The 22,759-nt window shown below is 36.6% G+C and overlaps 1 protein-coding gene across 19 annotated transcripts in view; it reads left to right on the top strand.

Moving 5' to 3' along the window:
- Positions 1-22,759, top strand: part of KIAA1109 (KIAA1109 ortholog) — a 115,954-nt gene that overhangs the window by 9,871 nt on the left and 83,324 nt on the right. For all 19 annotated transcript variants that reach the window (XM_040556278.1, XM_040556294.1, XM_040556293.1 and 16 more), the window contains exons 3-14: positions 2,301-2,417; positions 4,237-4,315; positions 4,993-5,057; positions 8,213-8,399; positions 9,565-9,646; positions 10,152-10,345; positions 15,726-15,805; positions 17,079-17,229; positions 18,973-19,129; positions 19,802-19,880; positions 20,776-20,867; positions 21,503-21,620. In XM_040556278.1, coding sequence (XP_040412212.1) covers positions 2,301-2,417; positions 4,237-4,315; positions 4,993-5,057; positions 8,213-8,399; positions 9,565-9,646; positions 10,152-10,345; positions 15,726-15,805; positions 17,079-17,229; positions 18,973-19,129; positions 19,802-19,880; positions 20,776-20,867; positions 21,503-21,620 — 1,401 coding nt within the window. The remainder of the gene's footprint in view (positions 1-2,300; positions 2,418-4,236; positions 4,316-4,992; positions 5,058-8,212; positions 8,400-9,564; positions 9,647-10,151; positions 10,346-15,725; positions 15,806-17,078; positions 17,230-18,972; positions 19,130-19,801; positions 19,881-20,775; positions 20,868-21,502; positions 21,621-22,759) is intronic.

The following is a 22,759-nucleotide window of genomic DNA, read 5'->3' as shown; positions in this document are numbered from 1 at the left end:
TAGCTTTCTTATTTGCTTGAACATATTAAACTTACAAATTTATGTTCCAAGGAAGAGTGGGTGGAACTTCAAGACATAATCTAGTCTGTTCCCTTTTTCTAAGGGCAGATCGATCTATGTACATCTACGCAGTTTTGGGGAGCTGCTGATCTCTTCATTCGTAAGAAGGTGCCTGGTATTCTAAAAACAAGGACACAAACAGAAAATTTTGGGTAGCCTCCTGTTATTATGAAGTTTGGTTACAAAGGCATTAAAGTAATGTTTATTAATCTTGACCCAGTTTCAACCAGTCGGTCCTTCCCTGCTTTCATCTGCTGACCTATGGCATCCCGTTATAAGAGAACAAAAAAAGACGTCAACAGTTTATCTTCTGTTTAATCCTGAAACAGCTAAATATTGATTCAAGTAAGAGGTGGTGAATTTCAGAAATGAACATGCTCTTCAAAGAGTTGTTGCGCAATTCTAGAACAATCTGTTTAAGAAAAATCACATGTAGTAAAATGTTTCAAATGTAATTTCCAAAAATGTAATTGCAGTGAAGAGGCTTTTAAAATCAAGGAATATAATAATGAGATTAATAGAGTTTATAGGATCTGTCATTTAGTAGTGGAGACCAAATTTGGTGAGTGGGGAAAAAAAAAAGGGGTGAAATTTGGGGCAGATGTGAGACGAGTTATATAGGCAGTGGATAGGACCGTGGTGCCTGGAAAGTGTATTAGTTTGCTGATTTTCTTCAGAATGTCACCTTGAGAGGAGACCTTCTTGGCTTTAGGTTTAGTGCCTAGATGAACTTTAATCTCAAATTAAGTTTTACGACTGGAATGAGACCCTTTGAGTGTGAGTCATGCCACCTTTCTCCTTCACTGATAGAGCAGCTTACTCATCTAAAAGCAAGGTGAGGTAAATGCTGCCCTTGCAGTATGCCTTCTCTGAATGCCAACAGCACTTTCTTTTCTGGAGTTTAGTTTTAACCCTCCATGCCTTGTTCCTGTGGAATCACCACCCGTGCAGAGCTTTGACCTAAGATTTGATTTGTTTTACATGGCAAGCAGCTTACTTGCCCAGGTGTATGTGCTACTTCAATTTTGATCAGACTGGATCCATTTTCCAGTAACGAAAAGACAAAGTCATACAAGTCTTTCTCTTCTCCCTTTTCTTCCTCATCTTTCAACAAAGTGCAGGCACTGTGGTGGAACAGATGACTGCAAAAATTTTAAGGTCTAGTAAATGGACAGGTTGTTTTTGTAAATTTTTTATTAATTACCTGAAATCTCTGCAGAGTGAAGACATCATACCTGTATGTTTTTCTGCACTTCAGTTTTCCCATAAAAAGCACAATAAATCTGAGTTTTTAAGTATAAAATATATATAAAAGGAAAACTTTTGTTATAAAGGTCAGTTAATATAATGAACAGAGGTACCTTAAATACAAAAATTGCATTATTCCCTATTCTGCTCTGGACTAGCAGGTTGATAATTTATAGAGTGAGAGTTAGAAGTAGTCCATTCCCTGGCAGCCCCATTGCTTTTGGGTTTGTCCTTCTGGAATCTTTGAGAACCCTTGTAGTTAGAAATAGGTTACCAGCTCTTAATCAACTAAAGTGAAAATTACTTTGGGGATTAGCAGACCTAATTCTTTTTTTTTTTTTTTTTTAGCATGTTTTTCACTAGATTGCTTTTTCCTCTTCCCCCCTACCCCCATCAAATTCCGTGTTCAAACTGCTGACAGATTTCTGCTATCCCAAAGACTGGTCTGTTTCTCTCAGGGTCCAGCAGCTTAGGAAATAGTTTCAGGTGTGAGAGTAAAATTTTCTGTGTTCAGGAAATTTAAGTTACAGTTCATGGTTTGGAAAAGGATGGAGAAGGAATGTAATTTGACTTCTGTAGATCATATTTTCTTCAGGTATTTTGAAATAAAATGATTGTGTGGTATAATGCTTGCTATGATTTGATCTGTGAAATTTATCAGCTTGGGTGATAGGAGATGACAGTGAAACGTATGGTACCTGTTGCCTGCCCTCAATAGGCCAGTTTTTCAAATTGGGGAATAACAGACTATACTTTTCTGAACTTTGCATTTTGCTTTTTTCCCCTTTTCACACCTTTCTCATACCCTCTTTCTGGAAACACACATTAAAATGCCCCATCAGTTTTTTTTTTTTTTTTTTTTTTTGGAGAGTGGGAAGAACATTATGCTTTATAGTTTTAATAGGTAAGGGTTTTATAGTCTTAATAGGTAAGGCTTTTATCTGGGTCAGAATGCTTTAAAAATATTTTAATTCATTTTAATCTTTCAACAGCAACAATATTGTCTTGTGGATGGATTATCTACCTAACTTATTATAATTCCCGGAACATTGGACTCATTTTAACATTGGTTCTTAACAGGCTATATAAGCATGGCTACATCCATATTGGTAAGTTACGATTGCTGTAATGCTGTTGCTTTTACCTACTGCTTTTAATTATACTCTTGATTTGCTGAAAACCAAGTGGAGGTAAACTCCATGTTCCCTTGTTACAGTAATTTGGAAGTTATCAGTATGGTTTTAATTTAAGAAGGAAACAAGTTCAATGACATGCTTCAGGAAATGATTTCTGGTGTAGGTAGGAAAACACCCTCTTTTTCATTGATGTCTAATTGTTTTGTATTAAAGTTCACTTGATGGATTTTTACTGTCAGGTGTACTTTTTTCTGTTTAGTCTTTATACTTCTGTATGTAAAGCCTGTACGTTTCCCATTACCTTTTTCAAAGCCCTATATCATAACGGTCCACCTCCTAAAAGGTGAAGGTTGGCCCCAAGGAGCCTACTTGAGCCGCTTGACTTTGCCTGGTGATTTGGTGTCCAGGAGCACAGCTTCCCACTCCCCCACACCTCTGGGGCTGGTTATATGGCATCTGAAGCAGGCAGAGAAACTGTTTGGTTGGGCTCAGAGGAGCATGGTGGAGTCTCAAGGCTTGGCTCCTTGTTATAGCAGTGTCCTTGCTTTCTAAATAAGCTGTCAGAACAACTAATGATGTTAGTCCATACCGGGAATGTGATAAGTTGAATTTATACTGGCTAGAACATTTCCATCAAAATCCATTAACTTTTTTTTTTTCTTTTTTTATAACTTTAAAACACTTTTGAATAAAACAGGTCAGTACAAATCACTTGGGCACTCACCCACATTACAAAAATATCTGATGTTGAGTCACAGAGGGCTGTATCCCACAACCTCACTCTGACTGCACTTCTGACTTTCATTTATTCTTCCATGCCTTCCTCTCTCTGCTTTCCAGAATGGCTACTACTTTACTTCTGGACTTTTTCTGCAACTATTGATCATAAATGGAGTGATAACTTTAAAACAAACAACCAAAAACCACAACCTCTGCCATACCCACCTACCAAAGAGGCCCCTGTATTAATTTACATATGTCCTCAAGAATTTAAGAACTGTAATCCAAACTATCTTGAAATCCAGCTTTTTGAACAGCAATATAGCTGAAAATCGTACTGGCTGCTACACTTGATCTATAGGCTTTTATTATAATGTCTATGTGAAATTGCTATTAAGTAAAGACAGCTGGACGTAGCTAGCCAAATATATGGTGTTTTTTATCAACTTAATCAGTAAGAAGAACATAACATGAATTAAATCCCATGATTAACAGCTTGGCTTCAATCGATTAATGGTGGTTTTTTGCTTTAACAAATCATGGTTTACTTAACTGTTTGTGAGTGAAATGAAAAGCGTTAGGAAAATTATGGGCTATTGCACTACCTGCTGATCTTTTCATACTTATTAATTCCTTCCTGCTGTAAACACAATTTGTCCAAGCAATTGCACTGAAAACTTGATAGCTATTTAAAATTTGAAAAATTCTTCAATCAGGAATCTTTATTTCTCTAACATAGTTCTTGCATACAATAGCTTGATAGGAAAATTATTCAAAATAGCTTTCCTAAATTGTCTTACGAGTTTTGTGAGGTACTTGGGTGTTCCTGAGTGACTCGTGTTTCTCAGATGGTCCGTTGTGTTCTTGGATGATGCCAAACCTCTTAGAGCCCTGTACTTGTCGCGTGTGTTCTGAATCTCTGACTTCCCTTCTCCTCTGAATGTCAATGTGTTTTTGAAGCTCAAGATACCAAGTAAACACATATCAGATAATTGACCACTGTATTCTTCCTGTTCAGAAGTTAAAATATCAACAATTTCAGACTAACACCCTGTAAATTCTCTCAAATTAGGTTCCTTTTCGTTCTCTGTGCTGTCTGGAAAAGTCATGGTTCGGGAAATCTATTTCATCACAGAAGACATGTCTATCAGGTACAGATTTCCAAGGGAGTCACTGTTCTAAATACTGATATTAAATACAGGAAATGTGTATATCGAAGTAACACATCCAAGTGCCATTTTACAAATGAGTAGTACGTACACTCATAAATGTTAAAAATAAACTATTTTGATGAAAGTGTTTTGACGTTCTTAGAGATGCACGTTTTGTTAGCTGATTTGCTGTTTGAGCATTATCAATTGTGAGTGAGTACTGAATAAGATTCTAGTGGCCCTTAATACGTGTAAAAGAAAACATTTTAGAGTTTAAAGGAGAACTGTTTTTAATTAATGGCTTTCAGTCCACGCTTCTGTGCTTAAGTCTTGAAGATTTGCTTGGGCCAAATAGTTTTGCATTTGTAGCCTGGAAGCGAGAATAATTTGTTTCATGAACTGCTAATTAGCAAATAGCTTATAACTTTGATTCCTATCGTAAAAGTTGTACCACCTGAAGTAGACAATGGATATAGGGTTCTATACAAGTTCAGCTAATGTGGTAATTGTATAACACTGTACTATGAGACTCACATTTCTCTGTGCTTTACTGTTGCTTGTACACTGTTGAAATTGCAGATCTCTGCAGTGCGTAAGGCAGAACATCATGCAGCTACACAGAGGATTTTGGATTATTAATATTTTAACTTCTGTTTTATCTAATTTATTTAACTTAGAATCCAGGACGGATTTATCATATTTCGCTGGTGGAAGATGTACAACCCTAAGCAGAAGCAGCATGGTAGGCATCTCAAAAAAGCTTAAAATTTTAAATTAAGTTTACGGGTAGTCTACACAAAAATATTTCCTTTGCACAATTGCGTGCATGTAGTTCAATTGTTATTATGTACCCGAAGTACATCGAAAAATTGGAAGGTATGAGTTCTTTTAACCGGTTCACCTACATTAGTGGATTAGAACAACACAATGAAATAAATAAAGGATTTATAGTCAGGGACTCAAGGCCTTCTCAAGACAACGCTATTAATCTTAATAGTAGACTTCATTAGCTGTAGTCTAAGCATAATTGACTCGGTATTGAAGTTTATAACCATGACAAATAGAGACTTCTGAGGTTCTGAAACTTGATTTTAGTTTTCAAGTTCTGCTGTTTTGTCAGTATTTCAGCAGAAGTGTTACAATAAGGGATATTCTTTACTATTTGATAACCCTGTGTCTTGATGACATCTGTGGTCATAGAAGTGCAGAAGTGGGGAAAAACTCACTTATTTTTCTTCCTTATCTATGGCTGAAGAAGGAGGCATAACACTGGATACAAGAGATTAATTGTATCTGCAGAAAACACTTTGAGAAAACATAAATAACCTTGTGATGTGTGCTTAGACATTTATAGGATTAGAATCTAGTTGGATGAGTGTCTCAAGGGCTGCCTCTCTTGACTTCTCAAGTGTCACAGTTCCATTGCTAATTCAAGGAGGTCCAGAAGTGGCATTTGTATGCCGCTTGAGGAGGGCACTAATTGAGAAGGCGACTGAACTTTGGAGGGCCTTCTTTCCCCTTGCTATGCCTCTCTCCCTTGGAATGGCCTCTGATGGCATGATGCCTCTTAGATTTGCCAGGAAGCTTATACAGCTGTAGCTTTTTCAGGACCAGCTCAGCAGTGGTAAGAGTACTGCATACACGTTATGCAGGTAAATATGAGACACCTTTCAAAATATTGATATAAATTGGGAAAAGTCTCCCACATTTTTTTTGATCGAGACATTACATAATTCAAATTCTTTATACTGTAAGAAGACTAGTTCAGGAAGTAGAAGCTAGTCTTAAAGTTAATTACATTCTTGTAACCACAGGTTATCATCCAGCAGGTTTTCATAGAATTTTTTCCGTCTGCTAGTTAAAACATATTTCTCTAGTGGCTTACAGAATGAAAAACGAATTGAACTTATTGCAGTAAGGATAGCTGTGTCTGTCTTTGGTGGTGTTTTTGCTTGGCGGTGTTCCAAAACTTTAACCATTTCTGCTGGCATTTAAGACTGCATAATTAGCAGACAAATAATCCAAGTAATTGAGGAGGTCAGAGGTCTATAGGTCTGACAACAAAGTAATGTGAATAAAGTGCTCTCTTAAATAATTGCTTTCTCTTAGGAAAAATAGCCTTGCTTACTTTACATTGCAACTATTTATCAGAGATTATTTCATTTTTAAAAGGAAAATTAAAATCTTCAAAAATTCTTAGCCCGTTGTATTATATTCTTCCCCATACTTTTTAATCTGCTTCATCACAACCTAAATACCTAACCAAATCGCTAAGGCTGCTGGTAAATTGCATGCTAAGGATTTCTCTGGTTTCTTTGAGGATTACTATTGCAGCTGTCACAAAGTGATTGGTAAACCTGTTGTAGCTAGACATTACTGATGCATACCTTTGTTTCAGATACCTCATAAAAGGAAAAACAGAATAGACATGAAATGTTCCTATAGGAAAATGCATAGACTGAAACGGGCCTATTAAATATTTAAAAATGCCACCAGATTCTTATAAAAACACAAACCTTAAGTCTTTTAAGATTTTTGCTTGGAAAAAGTAACATCTTGTGAAGGGTTAATGTAAGCAGTAGTGATTAGTTCATGTTTTTGTGTTTTGTTTTATTTTTTTGTTTTGAAGTTTTACACCTGAGGTGCTGAGTGGTGCTATGATGAGAAATGGAGCAGGAATGGGAATTTGTTGTTAATAGTGGTGATAAACTTGGTCCTGCTGGTACAGAAATGATGTGACCTCAATCTGTTTTCATTCTGACATATTTAAGGGTGTTAGAAGAGTTGGGTTTTTGTTGTTATTTATTAAGAGAAGGCTAGTGAAGGATCCTGAAGTACTCATAGGCCTCACTAAGGCGTTCCTTCTCAGTGGCTCCTAGCACGTACTGTACGGGATTATTCCTCCCCAGGTGCAGGACTTTGCACTTCCCCTTGATGAGCTGCATGATGTTCCTGTTGGTCCCTTTCTCTGACAAGTAAAGTCGAGATCTCTAAACATTGGCTCTTGGGCACAAACGCAATGGGCTGCTGGGTTTCTTCTCTTGCCCCTGACTACAGCAGCGGTAGCTCTGACTTTCTCATTTCTAGTGTCTGTGGGAAATGTTGCCCTCAGTTTCATCCCCGATTGGTGACTCCTGTGATAAGCATTGATGTTTCAGTTACCTAAAGTGTGTTTGGCTTAGAAAGACCAGATCAGCTTTTAAAGCAATTGAGATCTCTTGGGTAAATGTGTAGTGGGCACTCTTTTAACTAGGTAATCAGGCGGACGTTGTGTGAGCATTTTCCTCACATTAACTACGTAATTAGGTCATACTATCCAAGGTGAAAGTAGGTCACAAACAGCTCTATATGCAACCAGCAGATGTTAAACTCATTTTTATGTATTAAAGAGCCAAGTTGATATTACAGTTAAAATCTTAAATTCATGAAAATGTTGACTGACTGCATGAAATAAGTATGCTTCTTGTTAGTTCTCCGTATTTATGCTTTATGTTTCTCTATAAAACGAAGATGCTTCTCGGTTTGGCACTGAGGATTCAGTGGTGTGTGTCAAGTGATTTTTTTTTTTTTTTTTGGTTTTATATATGAGACTGAATAACCCTCATTTACCATTTTGTGCAGCTCCTTTCTGGATTTATTTTTGCATTGTGACCAAAGGGTGAAATTCCCTTCGGGTTTTATGTTTTGTATACAACTGCTTTACTTGCCAAGTTTCACTGATTTGCTTGGAATGGCATAAATATTTTGTGTGTTTTTTTCTGTTTCTTGATATGTAGTTCAGCAGCTGTTAACTACCACATAGACAGTTTTTGCAAAATGTACGTATCTGTAAAACTGTAAATACGTAAAGGAAATGTTGGGGTAGAATTTGGAACTCTTTTCCTACTGTTCATTTAGATCCAAAGGCAGAAACAAGACTGTATATCATGGTGAATGACTTTGAATTTCACGTGTACAACCGTTCTGAGCTTTATGGACAACTTCAAGAATTATTTGGCTTGGATCCCACAATAATTCCAGCAAAGAAAGATGATGAAAAAGCACAAGTGAACGGAAGGCAAAGAACACATGCCAATCTTGAAAGGTAAATTATTATTCATTTTGCTATTTTGTTGATGCTTTGTTCTGTGAAGTGCTGAACTAATTGGGTAATGTTTTGTTAACATATGCTCTGGAGGCCAAATGGTTGAAGCACAGTGGAGAGAGAAATTGCATTGACAGGTCTGACAGTCTGAATATTTTTCCTTCCCTCAGACTTTCTACCACAACAATTAAAAAAAACACAATTGAACAAACCAAATACCCCTTGCTTAATGATCAGAGAAAGGTTGGAAAATTTATTTGAAGCACTCCGTAGAAAGGGAGGATGTGTTGAAAAGGATTATGCTTGCAGAATAATAACGACATTGCTCAGTAGAAGTAACAGTCCCTCAGGACACTGAATAGACAAAATGTGAGGATCCATATGGTGTTGGGAGGACTAAATGGTTTTTGAGCTTTACGCTCAGGCTGATTTTCATCACATTTTTAGCAGTGTGTGATTGTGTCTGTAGATGCATAAACTTAATTATTTTTTTCCTCTTTCTGGGTACCCCATAAAACATGGTGTGGACGTACAGTGTTTCTCTATTTAGGTTATTTGTAGTGGTGTCAGGTATTCAATCACAAGCCTCTTTTTGGGCAGAATCACATCACACTGATTTATTGGCAGGAGGAGAGACGTTCTAATGAGACTTGAATCCTTCCAATGCTGCTGGCCAGGCCAGTATGTGTTACTAAATTATGTAGTAGGCTGCTTGCAGCATGCTGTGGCAGTCCTGAATCTGGGTAGGGGCTGCGCCTTCGAGCCAATCTCTTCATACTTCTATTTTAACACCCCTACCAACATATGCATGAAGGACTTCTCCCTTTGGGAAGTGACAGATCCTTCACCAAAGACTTAAAAGGAGTATTTGAGGTGTTTTTAGAACAAACCAAGTTCCCCTTAGGAAGATGTATTTAACTTGCTCTGTGTTAAAACATGGCATGTTTATTTTCTACCTGTGTTAGCTCGCAATACACCAGCACCAAAGTGTAACTGCACGTGTTTCCAGGCTCTGAGTCTGTCGGCTGCTAGCAGGTCCTTGAGAGGAGGCACCCTCATGGGAAGAAGTATTCCCCAAGAGCTGTGCACTGCAGATACCTAGAAAAAAAGCTTGGTTAGTTCTTCTGCAGAAAAGAGAAAATAATAAAAACAATTTTTTCCGTAGTGTTAAAGTAAAAACAGAATCTCAAGACCCTTCTTCCTCATGGAGATCGCTTATTCCTGTCATTAAAGTCAATGTGAGCACGGTAAGTCAAACAAGTCCCTGATACATTCATAAAAATCAGGCTTGTGACTCATTTTTCTTTTACATTCTATTTAATTTTTGTTTTCCATCATGATTTATAATAGTTTTGGTGCTCATAGAAACAAAGTTATGTTCTCTGTTTTGGGAAGGACTTGTTTCTTAGGCTTGTAATGATTTCAAGAATATCACGTAATTAAGCTAGGTAATGGGTGTTACACATTTTTTTCTGTTTGTTTCCATACATCTTTTAATAGGGATATTTGGCCATTTTGCTTAAGAGTTAATGCTGCCTCACAAAAACAGGGAAACTGTTACTGACATAATAGGATATTACCTTGCACAAAATTCCAATATTTTATATTTTAGTTATGCACAGATTATGGACAAGATTTTGGTCCCTAATCTTTGCATAGGGATGGTTAAACTGTATTATTGTAGGTGAATTATATATACATATATGCAATAAGCAGTGTATTACATGCAATTGGGTCTTCTTTTTAATTTAGGGTCGCTTGGCGTTTGGGAATCATTATCAGCCACAAACACTTTGTATTAACTTTGATGATGCTTTTTTGACATATACCACAAAACCACCTTCAAGCCACCTTGATCAGTTTATGCATATTGTGAAAGGAAAATTGGAAAATGTTAGAGTCATGCTGGTTCCGAGTCCAAGATACGTTGGTCTTCAAAATGATGAGTAAGTTTTGCTGTTTTTTGTTGTTGTTGTTGTTGTTCAGATTCCTTATTTCATAATTTATTTTAAGAAAATCAAGAAAAAGTTGGTTGTGTTTCTGTGACTTTTGTAGTGGGTTTAGGTGGCTGGCATTTTTAACACCCTGAAGTTATTAGATGTTGGATCTTTGAAACTATTTGCTGATGAAAAAAAGTGTTGGTTTTCTGTCATTGCAGATTTTTTTGTCTGTTATGCTGTATGATTAGTATTCTGTATTTAGTTATTATTTTCCTTCACTTGGATATTATAGCTATATGCAGGCTTTGACAACAGTAAAATTTTAGGATTTACGCAAGATTTAAGGTGTTTAGTTCTGTAGAGGTGATTTGCATATAGTTTGGAAAATGATAAAAAAAAAAAAAGAAAAAAGGGAAAAACAGCACAATATTTGATATAGTAGAAATGAGGTTATCTTCCGAAGGCAGATTGCTGATCCTTTTACCTCTTCGTATTCTGTTCTTAGACAGCCAGGTTTATGAAGCTTTAACAAACTAAATAATACTAACACAAGCAACCAAAAAATGGGGTGCTTGCATGACGTATTTTGCCACTAGGTTTCAGGTTTTATTACACTTGAACCAGACAGACATTCATGTGCATGCTATATTAATACTCTCGATATGGTATGAATTTCATAGCCAGAATTTTCAACATCATCTTATTCAATGGTTATAAAATTATATATTCAACAGATAATTTGGACAAAGCTGCTAAATTTCAAAGTCTTTCACAGGTATTATTTGGTCAACAAAAGGTATATAATGCATACTATCCTTGGACAATTGCATGTATGAATTCATGTTAAATGGTTTTATCTATCTATATAGCTTCTAAGCAACAGTATCCAGAGAATTAATTATGATGCTTCGAAGTAAACTGTGCTTCATTTGACTTTACCTTAGTTAGATTTGTATCAGCCAAATCCTGCCACCTATAAAATACCTTTATATTTTTTCAGTTTTAAATAATACTCAGTGGGTATATACAGAATCTCACTCTTCAAACATGACAACAAAGGAAACTTCTCCAACTAATAATGAAAACAAGCTAACAACATTAAAACAAAATAGGATTAAGATACTGAAACTATTAGCTTTTTCTCGTGCTTCCGCTAAGTATTTTCCTTTTATGCTATTACCATCCCTACAGCTCCTGATGGCTGAAGGATAATGTGCGCAGAAAACATGTGCCCTAATTTACTGCAGATTCAACAAATGACCCAGTTCACTGAAAAATGGGAATGCTTTTGAATCTTGAGAGCCTGCCCTCTTGTGCTTCTTTGGCTTAAAAATTAAGCCACGTGTCTTAACTTTCAGAAATTCCTGCAGGCAATATATGTATAGAAAACAGTTAAGTGACAACAAAATTTGTAGCAGACCGACTAATTAATACAAACATCAAAAAGCAGCCTTGACAGCAGTGATTTATAAAGGAATCCTCAACACCTCCATCACTTTTTACAAATAAATACTCCGAAACACAAGTTAAAAAAAAGTGCTAGGAAAAGCAGGTCAGGATGAGTTTGGAGATCTGTGACTAAGTCAGCATGCTCAAAGCGGAGGCTTCAGGTAGATATTAGGTAATAGTCTTGGATGACGATGGTAATGACAGTGGAGGAGATGATTATCTAACCCGTCTTTGTGAATGGCCTGTGGTGGGGTTTCTAGGGTTCTGCCACCTCAGTCAGGCGAGGTGTAACTAACTATTCCTGCTGAGGGAGGAGAAGAGATCAGGTCAGATGGCCTCATTAGGTCTTCCTCTCCCATGTTATTTGCAGATAGTTTCAGGTGTGCTTTAGGTTGAGAATACTGGTAGAGGAAGCAGTGCTGTTGTCTTGTTTGCATGGCTGTGCAGTGAACACTGATAAGGGAATTCATCTTTGTTAAGAAAAATGCATCTTGGTCTTAAATCTGAATCAGTTCTGGGTTCACTACCTGTCACTTGTCACCCTAACATATGACCATCCTAGGACTGGCATAAGCAAAGGTATTATGAAAGAAAAGACTGGTTTTCTTGGCTGCTGTGTTGTTTGCTGTGGCCTCTGACTTCTTGGTAATGTAAAATGACAAGTTGCTTGAGTTACCTACTCTGTATTTTCGTAGTGTCCTTCAGAGAATCAAACCGCTGACACACGACAATACAGAACTGAACTTTCCTTTTTGTATATGAACGAGGGAAACACATTGAACAGGCAAAAAATTTTTTTTGTTTACAAGTGTAGTGAGTTCAGACAGGTCAAAACAAGAGCAAGGAGGAAAAGGGTTTAATTGAATATGAAGACCCAGTAAAGATTCGCTCTAGAAGAATGTGAGGAGGAGGACCGAGGAAAGTGTCCAGCTACCATGTGCTAATCCCTTCTCCTCCTCCACTTCTGTTTAGTGTAAGAGCTCAGAGATGTTCTGCAGAAAGTGGAGCAGTGCGAAGGTGAAGAGGATGGTGTGAGCCCGGGTCTTTGATGGGAGGGTTTGGCCCTTCTCTCAGCTGCTAAGGCTTTCCTGTCAACACTTCCCGCTTTTCTTACAGCCAAGTGGCAGTGGCTGGCAGGCCGTGGACTTGATGAATTCAGATTGTGTTGAAGAAGGCTTAGCTCGAAATCTTTATATATAATTCTATATAAAATCTTAACAATTTTGTTGTAAGCTTTAATCTCAACGCTAAGTCTGTATAGGTGAATGCTGTTGGGAAGGCAGAAGTAAACAGTTGTTTGGCGTGCTGTATGCATTCATATTGTACAACTACACCCAGTTTTGTTAAAACAGGGAGCACACTTCATGTGAGAGGGGTGTATTATTCTGTACTTTACAGAGCAAAATGCATACCAGATAGAGCAGAAAAGTAAAATTTGGCATCATACACAGGCCACCTCACACAGCAGCTGGTTGACCTTCATGGTGAAATGAAGTTTCTTAAATAAGACACAAACTTTGCCTGACAAAAGGTGGCCTGCTAAGGTGGTATAGCCAGACAATAGCAGCTGGTGGCATTGCTCAGAGGAGTTAGTTGTGTGGCAGAGGCAGGCAGCTGTTACGCTGTGAGCTTCTCCTCTCCTGCATTACAAGGCAGAGCGGCTTCCTTGAAATTTGTGAGGCTGAAGTGACCGCCTGGTGCTGCTGAGCAGCAGTGAGCTTTTTGGACTTGCTGGCCCGAGCGTGTGCGTTGTGGAGCAGAGGCGGAATGAACTGAGCTCCCCCCATAAACTGCTATTATTATAAATCTCTAAGTACTTTTCTTCCCTGTTCTATTCAGGAACTGCTAAACAATTGTTTTTCCAGATCTCGCTATATTTACATCTCATTGGGGAGGCCAATTCAATTTTACACAGGAAAAACAACTAATTGGAAAATTAAAATGAATAGGAAGTATTTCATCTTTTGCTGCTGCCATTTACAGTAAAATTGATTTAGACTTTCTCACTCTGCTGCTTATGAAGCAGAGAGTGCGTGGGCTCTGCGTCTGCGTCTGCCATGTTCCCCGAGCTTTCCTGCCTTTGAGATGAGGTGCGGTGCGATGAGCAACATGCTTCTGCCAGGTCACAGTCTTTGACCATGTATTTTTGTCATCAGGTTTTCTTCTTTTTGATAAGAAGTGCAAATATATAGAAGTGGTTGAAAAGTGAGAAAGATGTGTCTTGCAGTGAAAATATGAATTTCACATTATAATGTTTTTATTAGGAGTATAAAATATTATGTATGAATGTGTATATGTTGTAATACTCTGAGAAATGTGTCATAGTATGGCTAGCATACTAATGTTGGGGAAAGTGTTTGATTTATTAGTTTTAGCATTTGGGTCCTTTTGAGGGAAATGCTATTAAGGAAGAAGGGAGCGTTTCTTTCCCCTCTTAACTAATGGTCTAATTACTGAAGATGGCTTGTCCCTCTGGTTCTGGGTGCTATTTTAGTAAGAAAACAATTAGCAGGTGAAAGAACGTGTTGTAGGACAAGGAGAAAGGAACTCTTGATGAAGAAGAAACAGTGAAAGTAGAACTTTGGTAGCTGATTGAGGGTTATGACGCTTGAGAAATGTCTTTGTGCAGAGGGGAACCTGTGATTTTAATGCATGAGTTAACTAAACCTCTAAGCTATTTTATGTAGTAATAATAATGTAATGATCAAATAGTTTCTGCAATTTGGGGTAGACACCGCCCAGCAATATGACAGCAGCCTTTGTCGAGGGGAGACTTGAGACCAGACTGAGCGTTCACCATTTATTTTCAGAAGCCCATTTAATTTAGGTAGCACATAGACCTGGAAGAGCAGCAGTGATAGGGAGGGAAAGAGAGTAACCGAAGTTATAACCTGCACTTGGAATGGACTCCAAAACAACTGCATCCAGACAGCCTGTGGTGTGTGCCCTGACTGGGCTGTGCCCCTCCACGTGCTATACCTACCCTTCTGGTCATGCCTTGTGACCAAAGCCTAGCAGATAAGGTAGCTCTGGCTCTTGTAGTCACCCTAAAGTCAGGCTGCTGCCAAGAGTGGCATAGACACATAGAGCTGCTGTCTAGAGAAGGCATCAAATTGGAGTCCTTCCCACAAAACCCTCCTGGATGCCATATACAGTGTATCTCCAGCGCTACAGGTCTTTTTGTTCAGCGAACATAATGGGCATCAGAGGTTCAGCAATAAAGGCAAATTGCACATAGGTGACTTCTGAAAATGGGTTTTAATGTGTCTGTGTGGTTTTCTGCTTGGATCTGGCTTTTCTTCAACCTGCTCATATGTGGACAAAACTGCATGAATGCTTGTACTTGCCGTGAGGACGTAGAACTACGCATAGTATAGCCCCTTCTGTTGTTCTTTGTAGATATATGATGTGGCTTTTTTCAGCATGGCTGCTGAAATCTCTTGAAATCAGAAGGCTTTTCCAAGTGTATGACATGTTGCTTGTGGGTTAGCATTGGCATTCAGTTTGTTCAAGCCTGTAAAATACTTTGGAATCTGATTTTTTTTTTATTTTTTTAAATTGGCATTATTGAGCAGAAATGTATGCAACATGGTCTGCAGTGACATTCCACTGAATTGGAAGACCCTGGAGGAATTGATCACTAAGAGGTTTTCCACAAACCTTTATACCTTCTCAGTTTTTAAAAATAATAGTTGTATTAGACTTGTGTAAGTCTATACAGATACTCTCAGTACAATATTTTTTAGAATGGCTTGTTTGATGCAGTTAGCAATTTTATTCATGATACTTAAATAAGTACTACGTGCAAGTTACAAGTGAATCTGACCTATGTTATTTCTACCATTATGTTTAACTTGTTACATTTAATATTATTTGAATTTATAAAGGTGAATCTCAGTGTTTTTATTTTTAATCTTTGCACTTTTTTCCATTACAGACCACCGAGGCTGATGGGTGAAGGTTTTGTGGTAATGCAGTCCAATGATGTTGATATCTATTATTATATGGATGAACCAGGTACGTTCTGTTAAAGTTTTAAGGGATGTGAAGGTTGTTTATTTAATTATCTGCACTTGCTAGATAATTTCTTTTCATACTGAAACAGTTACTGTAATGTTTTGAAGCGAATAAAAGCATTCATAAGTATTACTACCTAGGTTTGTACTTAATTTTTTCTGCAAATTAAAAAAAAAAGTCCCCCACCTCCCCAAATTTCTTGGAAACAAATGGGAGACTGGTGCATTTCATAACTAGGAGATTGTGAAATTTTGAAACGTTTTCTTTTTAATGGTTTTTGTCAGCATATAGACCGGTCCGTCTAGGAGGCCTGGGGAATTCCAAGGGTGAAATAACTACATGTAGAACTAATGGTTTTATTGACGAGTATTTTTATATAGATGTAGGCACTCAGTCAGCAGTGCCTTTCTTCAGTCTATATGCAATGTGCAACAATGAATATTGATACTTAAAACAAGTGTTTTTTTGAAGATGTAAACTTAAATGATGCAGGTTTCCAAAAGGGGCAGTTTATATTTTTATTGCCTATTACTATATTTTGTGTTTTTTTTTGGTGTGTTTTTTTTTTAAAGGTTATTTGATGCCTTTATTTCTGAATGTTGTAGTGTCTGTCTTTTTCACTTTAAATCCAGTGCATTATGTTACCGCTTTATTTTGCAGGTTTTTTTTGTTTGTTTGCAAAAGCATTTACTGTGAATCCACTTAAAGCATTTTCTGAATCTTGAACAGATTCAATAAAACAAATAAAAAGTAAAACATTCAATAAAATAAAAAGTAAATCATTCAGTAATGATGTTTATTGGTAGAGGATAGGAGGCTACTTTGGATCATTGCTGAAAAACTGATTGAATTTTTACTAGTAATTCTGGGTCTACTGTAGTATATTTTTTCTTTTTATTTTCTTGTGTTGTCTGTGGAAATTATTTTTACTTGGTCATCAAAACTTGGTTTTTAAGTAGGACTGGGAACTGAATGTGGGTACACGAAAGCCTGTACTGGTAAAAAGCATACTTACCAGATAAAACTGCTGTTTATGCCAGCATTTCACTGACATTAGTGAGCAGTACTTCAGAAAATCCCAAGTATTTTTGGTCATTTCTTGCTCTTCCCATGTGAGTCGGTATTGAATTGTGGCTTGATAACTCTGTACTATAGTGGTCTCAAATAAAACTGACATCAGAATACATTAATTGTATTGTGCTTAGCGAACATTTTTCATGCTAACTTGAAGCAGCTTCCTTTGATAATCTGTTTATTATATTATGTAATATAGGTCTTGTACCAGAGGAGACAGAGGAAAGTAATGATGGAGAAGCAAACAACGAAGATAGCAAATTACAGGATCTGCCACCATGTTGGGGTTTGGACATTGTTTGTGGAAAAGGAACAGATTTCAACTATGGGCCTTGGGCAGATAGACAGAGGTATTATGATGATTTATGTCTTCAATTTTATCCTTAATATCTCTTACTATTATGAAACATTCCAGAGTTTCCAGTATGTGATTGCTCGGTCTTGGCATTTGTAGGGGTTTGGCTAGGGAGCCTAAGAGAAGAGTTTTGCCACAATGGTTTAGGATTAATAAATTCATTGTTGTTTAGGATGTTGTCCTTGTAAAGCTAGTGAATTTTTATTATTAATTAATCATCCATGTTCCTATTTTTGTTAAGTAGTTTTATTAGTTATCAAGTGTTACATACTTAAGGGTTTAATCTTGTAATTGAAAGTAATAATCTGGCTATGAAAATGAGGTGTTATCATTTATCACTGCTTGGGAGAATGAACCACTTTATGCAGTCTCCAAAGTATTTATTATCTAGATACTTTAGTGATAAAATACTAGGCCAGAGCTCTATTGCTGTTCTTCACTCAGCCTTCTATATTTCACATAGGAATATTTCTGTTGGAGACTGTAGGATTGTTTAGAGAGTCAAGGACTATTAAGTAAAAATGGCATAATCAGTGCCTTCCCTTTTTTTCCCTTACTAATTACAGATTAATACTTCTCTTGGCTTTGTTAATTCTCCTGTGAAACTATTTTGATTAACTGTCTCTTAGGAGTGTGAAGATGGCAGACCAAAGAGAAGTCATTAGATACAACAGTGTCTTACTGAACTTAAGAGAAAACTCCAATTTCTAGAAGAGTGCTTTGCTAGGAACATGAAGTCAGTGAATCATTAACGATATTTTTAAGAAATAGTACCAAGAAAGCTGGATCTTTGATGATATGTTTTTTATAATTTTAACTGGCTAGGCAAAAGGCAGTTTGGTGCCTATGTAATGTGCATAGAGTTCATAGGTACGTACCTGGGAAAACTTTGTCATCATGCCATAGATAGAAGATAACTTTGGAAAGCGCCTGAACTTTTTAGAAGCACTAATCTGTAGAGATTCTGTGGACTTTGTTCTCTCAGTTCATAGAAGGGCTTCTAAAAATATTTGTTTTTGTTCCTTCATGTAATAATGAGTTGGGTTTCCCTGGGCAGGTGTCACTATTTTAGATTTGACTGTGTGCATGTGTTGTGTTGTTAGTTTTTCGTTGTTTAATGTTTATGTTGCTTTAGTGGTCAGGTGCTGGGTGCACGGAAACTGTTTAAAGACTTGCTTCCTCCCCCTTGAGAACCAAAGAAGCTAAGCTGTCTGTACTACATCGCTGTGGCTGTCCTTTCATGTAGTTACATGTTCAGATATGAGTCTGTGGAAATGTAGGCTTCATTTCATTCCCATTATGAAATCCCAAGCATTTTAATGTTTTGTTTATTTCTGACAGTACGTTGATTATTTATGCGCAAACCAAAGCATAAACAGATTACTTATGTTTTTTTTTTTTTTGTAGTAGATTTGTAAACCAAAGATTAGGAGTAAGAAGAAAGACATAGTTTGCCATCTGAGTTAGGATATTTTTGTTCTAAAATTTTTAAGGTCTGACTTACGGCTTTCATCCAATAGGCATTTCTTACAATTTGGAATTTTTGGAGTTTTATTTTGGTAATGAGTTAGTCTCGTCATCAGGAAGTCTTCCAAATAAGCAGTCTTTTTACACTATTTACTGCTTGTCTTAAGACTCAGCAGCATAACTAAGTGGGAAATCATTAAGTGAACTAAATAAATACATAAATGTATATATATTTCTGTTGTGAATAAAAACATTTTTTTTTCCCCACTAGGGATTGCTTGTGGAAATTTTTCTTCCCGCCAGACTACCAAGTTATGAAAGTCTCAGAAATCGCTCAGCCTGGGAAACCAAGACAGATTCTCGCTTTTGAGCTGCGGATGAATATAATTGCAGATGCCACCATTGATTTGCTTTTTACCAAAAATAGGGTGAATAATGAAGTCTTGTCTGGAAAATCATTTTTTCTACTGTGATTACAGTGTGCTTTTTGGCTGTACATATTTTTAGTTGTCTCACGTGTTTGTTATGTTTTAAAAGCTGGTAGGGATTGTACTAATCTTCTGTGATTAGGTGTAAACCCTTCAAAGAGAAATATTGGCTGAAAGGCATTAATATTTGTTGGCTTATTTTAAGTTTCTTTTAGCCTTGAAGCTATATCTTAAGCTATGACAGCTCCTACAGTCATGGAAATATTTCATCTGGACATTTCCTGTGCATTCAGTCTTCCATTAGGATGGAGCTCACATTGATAAGAGACAATCTTTTCTGATATTGGGTGAATACCTGGTATCACTGGGGAGAGAGAATACAGGGGGGAACAAAAAATGCGTATACGTGGTGGGGTTGGATTTTTTCCTTGTTGCTATTCTTATAAATAGGGTTTAGTGTGACTTTATGTCTGGTTTCATTGCACATAGTTAGTTCATTAGTAATTTTTCGGCAGACAAGAAAGACTTCAGTTATCAGGTTCTTTAATCTGGGTGTGGATAATGTTAGCTAGAGGCATAAAGTACACACTGGTTGATGTTGATGGCCTAGAAATAACGCTTGGACTTTTTTCTTTATTTTTTTTTATTTTTTTTTTATTTTTAACCATGTAGGAAACTAATGCTGTACATGTAAATGTTGGCGCAGGATCATATTTGGAGATAAATATTCCCATGACAGTAGGTGAAAATGGTGAGTTAAGGCTAAGTGTAATTTGTTTCCTTAATGTTTTTCCTGAGCAGTTGTGTTAATTCACATAAGTGTGAGCATCTTGCAGCGTTTTACCTTTAACTGTAAGATACATATATGTTCTTATGTAAGTTATATATAATTCATACATATGCAAAGAAATATATATATATACACATATAAATATATACATACAGTTAAATAAGGAAACAAGAAGAATTTCCTTGTATGTTTCACTGCAAGTCATTAGATCATTTATGTATTTAAATGATTAAGTCACTTTCATTATTTATTTGGGTTAAGAAAACCAAAAGAAAATTTTTAATTACTAGAAAGTTCATCATTAAACTGTGTGTGTATTGAAGCAGGTTACATATACAGTGTCAAATCAAAGCGGGAAGACATCTTTGGTAGGATTAGTGTAGTTGTTGAATCATGCTGAGAAATGCATACTAATAATTTAGCAGTATTTTTTTTAAATAAAGCAAATTCCAAAGTTGGAGATGAAGATAAGATAAATGTAAAGTTAAGGGTTTGTTTTTGGATTTATTAATTTTGTTGGCTGGTTTGAAGCCCTTTTGCTGAACTGTTTGTTCTCTTGATTGAGAATATATTTGTATATTTAATTTTCATTCATGCATTCTGCAATTTAAGCTGAGATCTCCAGAACCCAAGCCTTTCCAGACCCAGCGAGACTTCTGTCATCCCTCCTATATGCAGACAGAACATGTTAATCTCTTGATTGACTGAAGTCAGAGGACAGAGTTATCACAGTGCTAATTTCCACCATGATATTTCTTAGTTTTGTTAGGAGACTGTTGAAATCACTGGTTATAACTTCTTAAAATGTGTGTAACTGTTACATTGGAATATTTGTTTTATATTTTTTATCTACTAGGTTATTCACCTACAATTAAAGGACAGCTTCTACATGTTGATGCGACCAGCAGTATGCAGTACCGCACTCTCTTAGAAGCTGAAATGCTGGCTGTAAGTTTGCATTATTAAGCACAAAGCTTCAGCCTTCGAAGAATTTTTAATAAAGAGCATATTTTTCTGTCTATAGGGCAGTTCCTCAGGATCATAGGCAGTGCAGAAATATGCCTTTTAAATTTATTTTACAAGACTTTGATATCTAAGGAACTTTATATATATACACGTAACTGTATACATGTAACTGGGGGAGCAGCCGCTACTCGGGGCTGGCTGGGCGTTGGTCAGTAGGGGGTGAGCAATTGCATTGTGCGTCACTTGTTTTGTATATTTATTATTTCTATTGATAGTTTTTAAATGACTTTACTAAAGTAATGAATTTAATGTTTAATTTTTGAGCATCATATCAGTTGTCGGGTACATCTAGAGTAACAGATGGTGTATTCGTTGAGCAGCATCAGAAGTTTGTGGTACCCCTTTCCACATAAATGAATACACTAACACTTGACCTTCAAACACCAAAAGACAGAGTGAGATTAAATTATTAAGGAACTGGAGAGGCATTCTGTTCATCCCAGCAGGAAAAGTGTTTTAATTATTCAGCAGAGTACATGTGTGAAAACTGCTGAGCTACAGGGTCAAGCATTGTCACGTTTTCAAATAATTCTGATGCTTTAATATCTCGTTCACAGTTTCATATTAATGCCAGTTATCCCCGGATATGGAACATGCCACAGACATGGCAATGTGAACTTGAGGTTTATAAAGCAACATATCATTTTATCTTTGCTCAGAAAAGCTTCTTCACAGGTATGTGCTGTATTAAATAAGTTATATATGAAATTAAATATTATTTCTTTAAAATTTCTTCAAATTTTACAAAGGTATACAAAGGCGGGTGATGTGTTTTCACATATTTAGGACAACAGATTATTTCTGAGGACAAAGTTCCTGATGTCTTTTGTGGGCTATTATTGTCTAATTGCACAGTAATCTTATATATGAATAGAGATACTGAATAATTGATTTTTTAACATCTAAACTAAATTTGATCTGCAGTTTTGTTAAGTGATCCTAAATTTCAAATTAATTTATTTTACCAGAGCTATTGATTTGTTTAATAATTGTCACCGAGGATGTTGATTTCTCTGATACTTCTCTTCTTTGGTTGACTGAGTTTCAACTATTCAAGGTTTAGGTCATGTCCCTGTGGCTGACAGATGATGAGAGAAAGTAATTTGCTGCTTAGGATTTTGGCTGTGAAGAAGAATACATGTACTCAAGGCAGCCCTGCATCACCAAATTATGCTGAATGTTCCAGCTGCAGTAATAGAAAGAATATATCCCCATCAATGTGGCACTATCTGCGCTAATTAGCCCTGCTGGATGGAGGATTAATTAGTGCAGGCATAGTGCCATGCTAATAAAGTTATCCTCCTAGTTGGGCCAGAGTCATCCTTTGTAAAGTGCTGTAGTACACAGTATAGTCTACCAACATGTGCAGAGCAAACCCCTGAGCTTCTACAGCAACATTGTTTGCTGTATTAGACCTGGTGGTAGGGATATATGACTCACGTACATGTTCATAGTATTTGAGGGGAAAACCGAAGGATTTGGTAGTCCATTTGGAAGATATTTGGTAGTCCAGTGCTTATAGGTAAATGGGTAACTGCTACTGAATAAAGGTGAACTAGAAAGCACGATTAAACCTATGGCATTCTAGCTTATAAAGCAAGCGAGAAATAAGAGATGGATTCAGAGCAAGTGTTGATGGAATATTTGCCTGAGAAATGGATGTGATGCTGCATGTAGTTATATTAATTTTCACAGAATTTCCTTTTTCTATAAAGGGACAAATGGTTAAGATTTACAATTTATGAAAAGCCAGGTTAACTAGAAGAAGAAATTTTTCACTTGATTGCTACTAACTTATCTTTTATTACTTTATG

The sequence above is a fragment of the Cygnus olor genome, chromosome 4 (genome assembly GCF_009769625.2).
Source record: "Cygnus olor isolate bCygOlo1 chromosome 4, bCygOlo1.pri.v2, whole genome shotgun sequence".
NCBI classification, from domain to species: Eukaryota; Metazoa; Chordata; class Aves; order Anseriformes; family Anatidae; genus Cygnus; species Cygnus olor.
The sequence above is the reverse complement of the archived record's forward strand: the minus strand, read 5'-3'. Positions and strand labels throughout refer to the sequence as shown.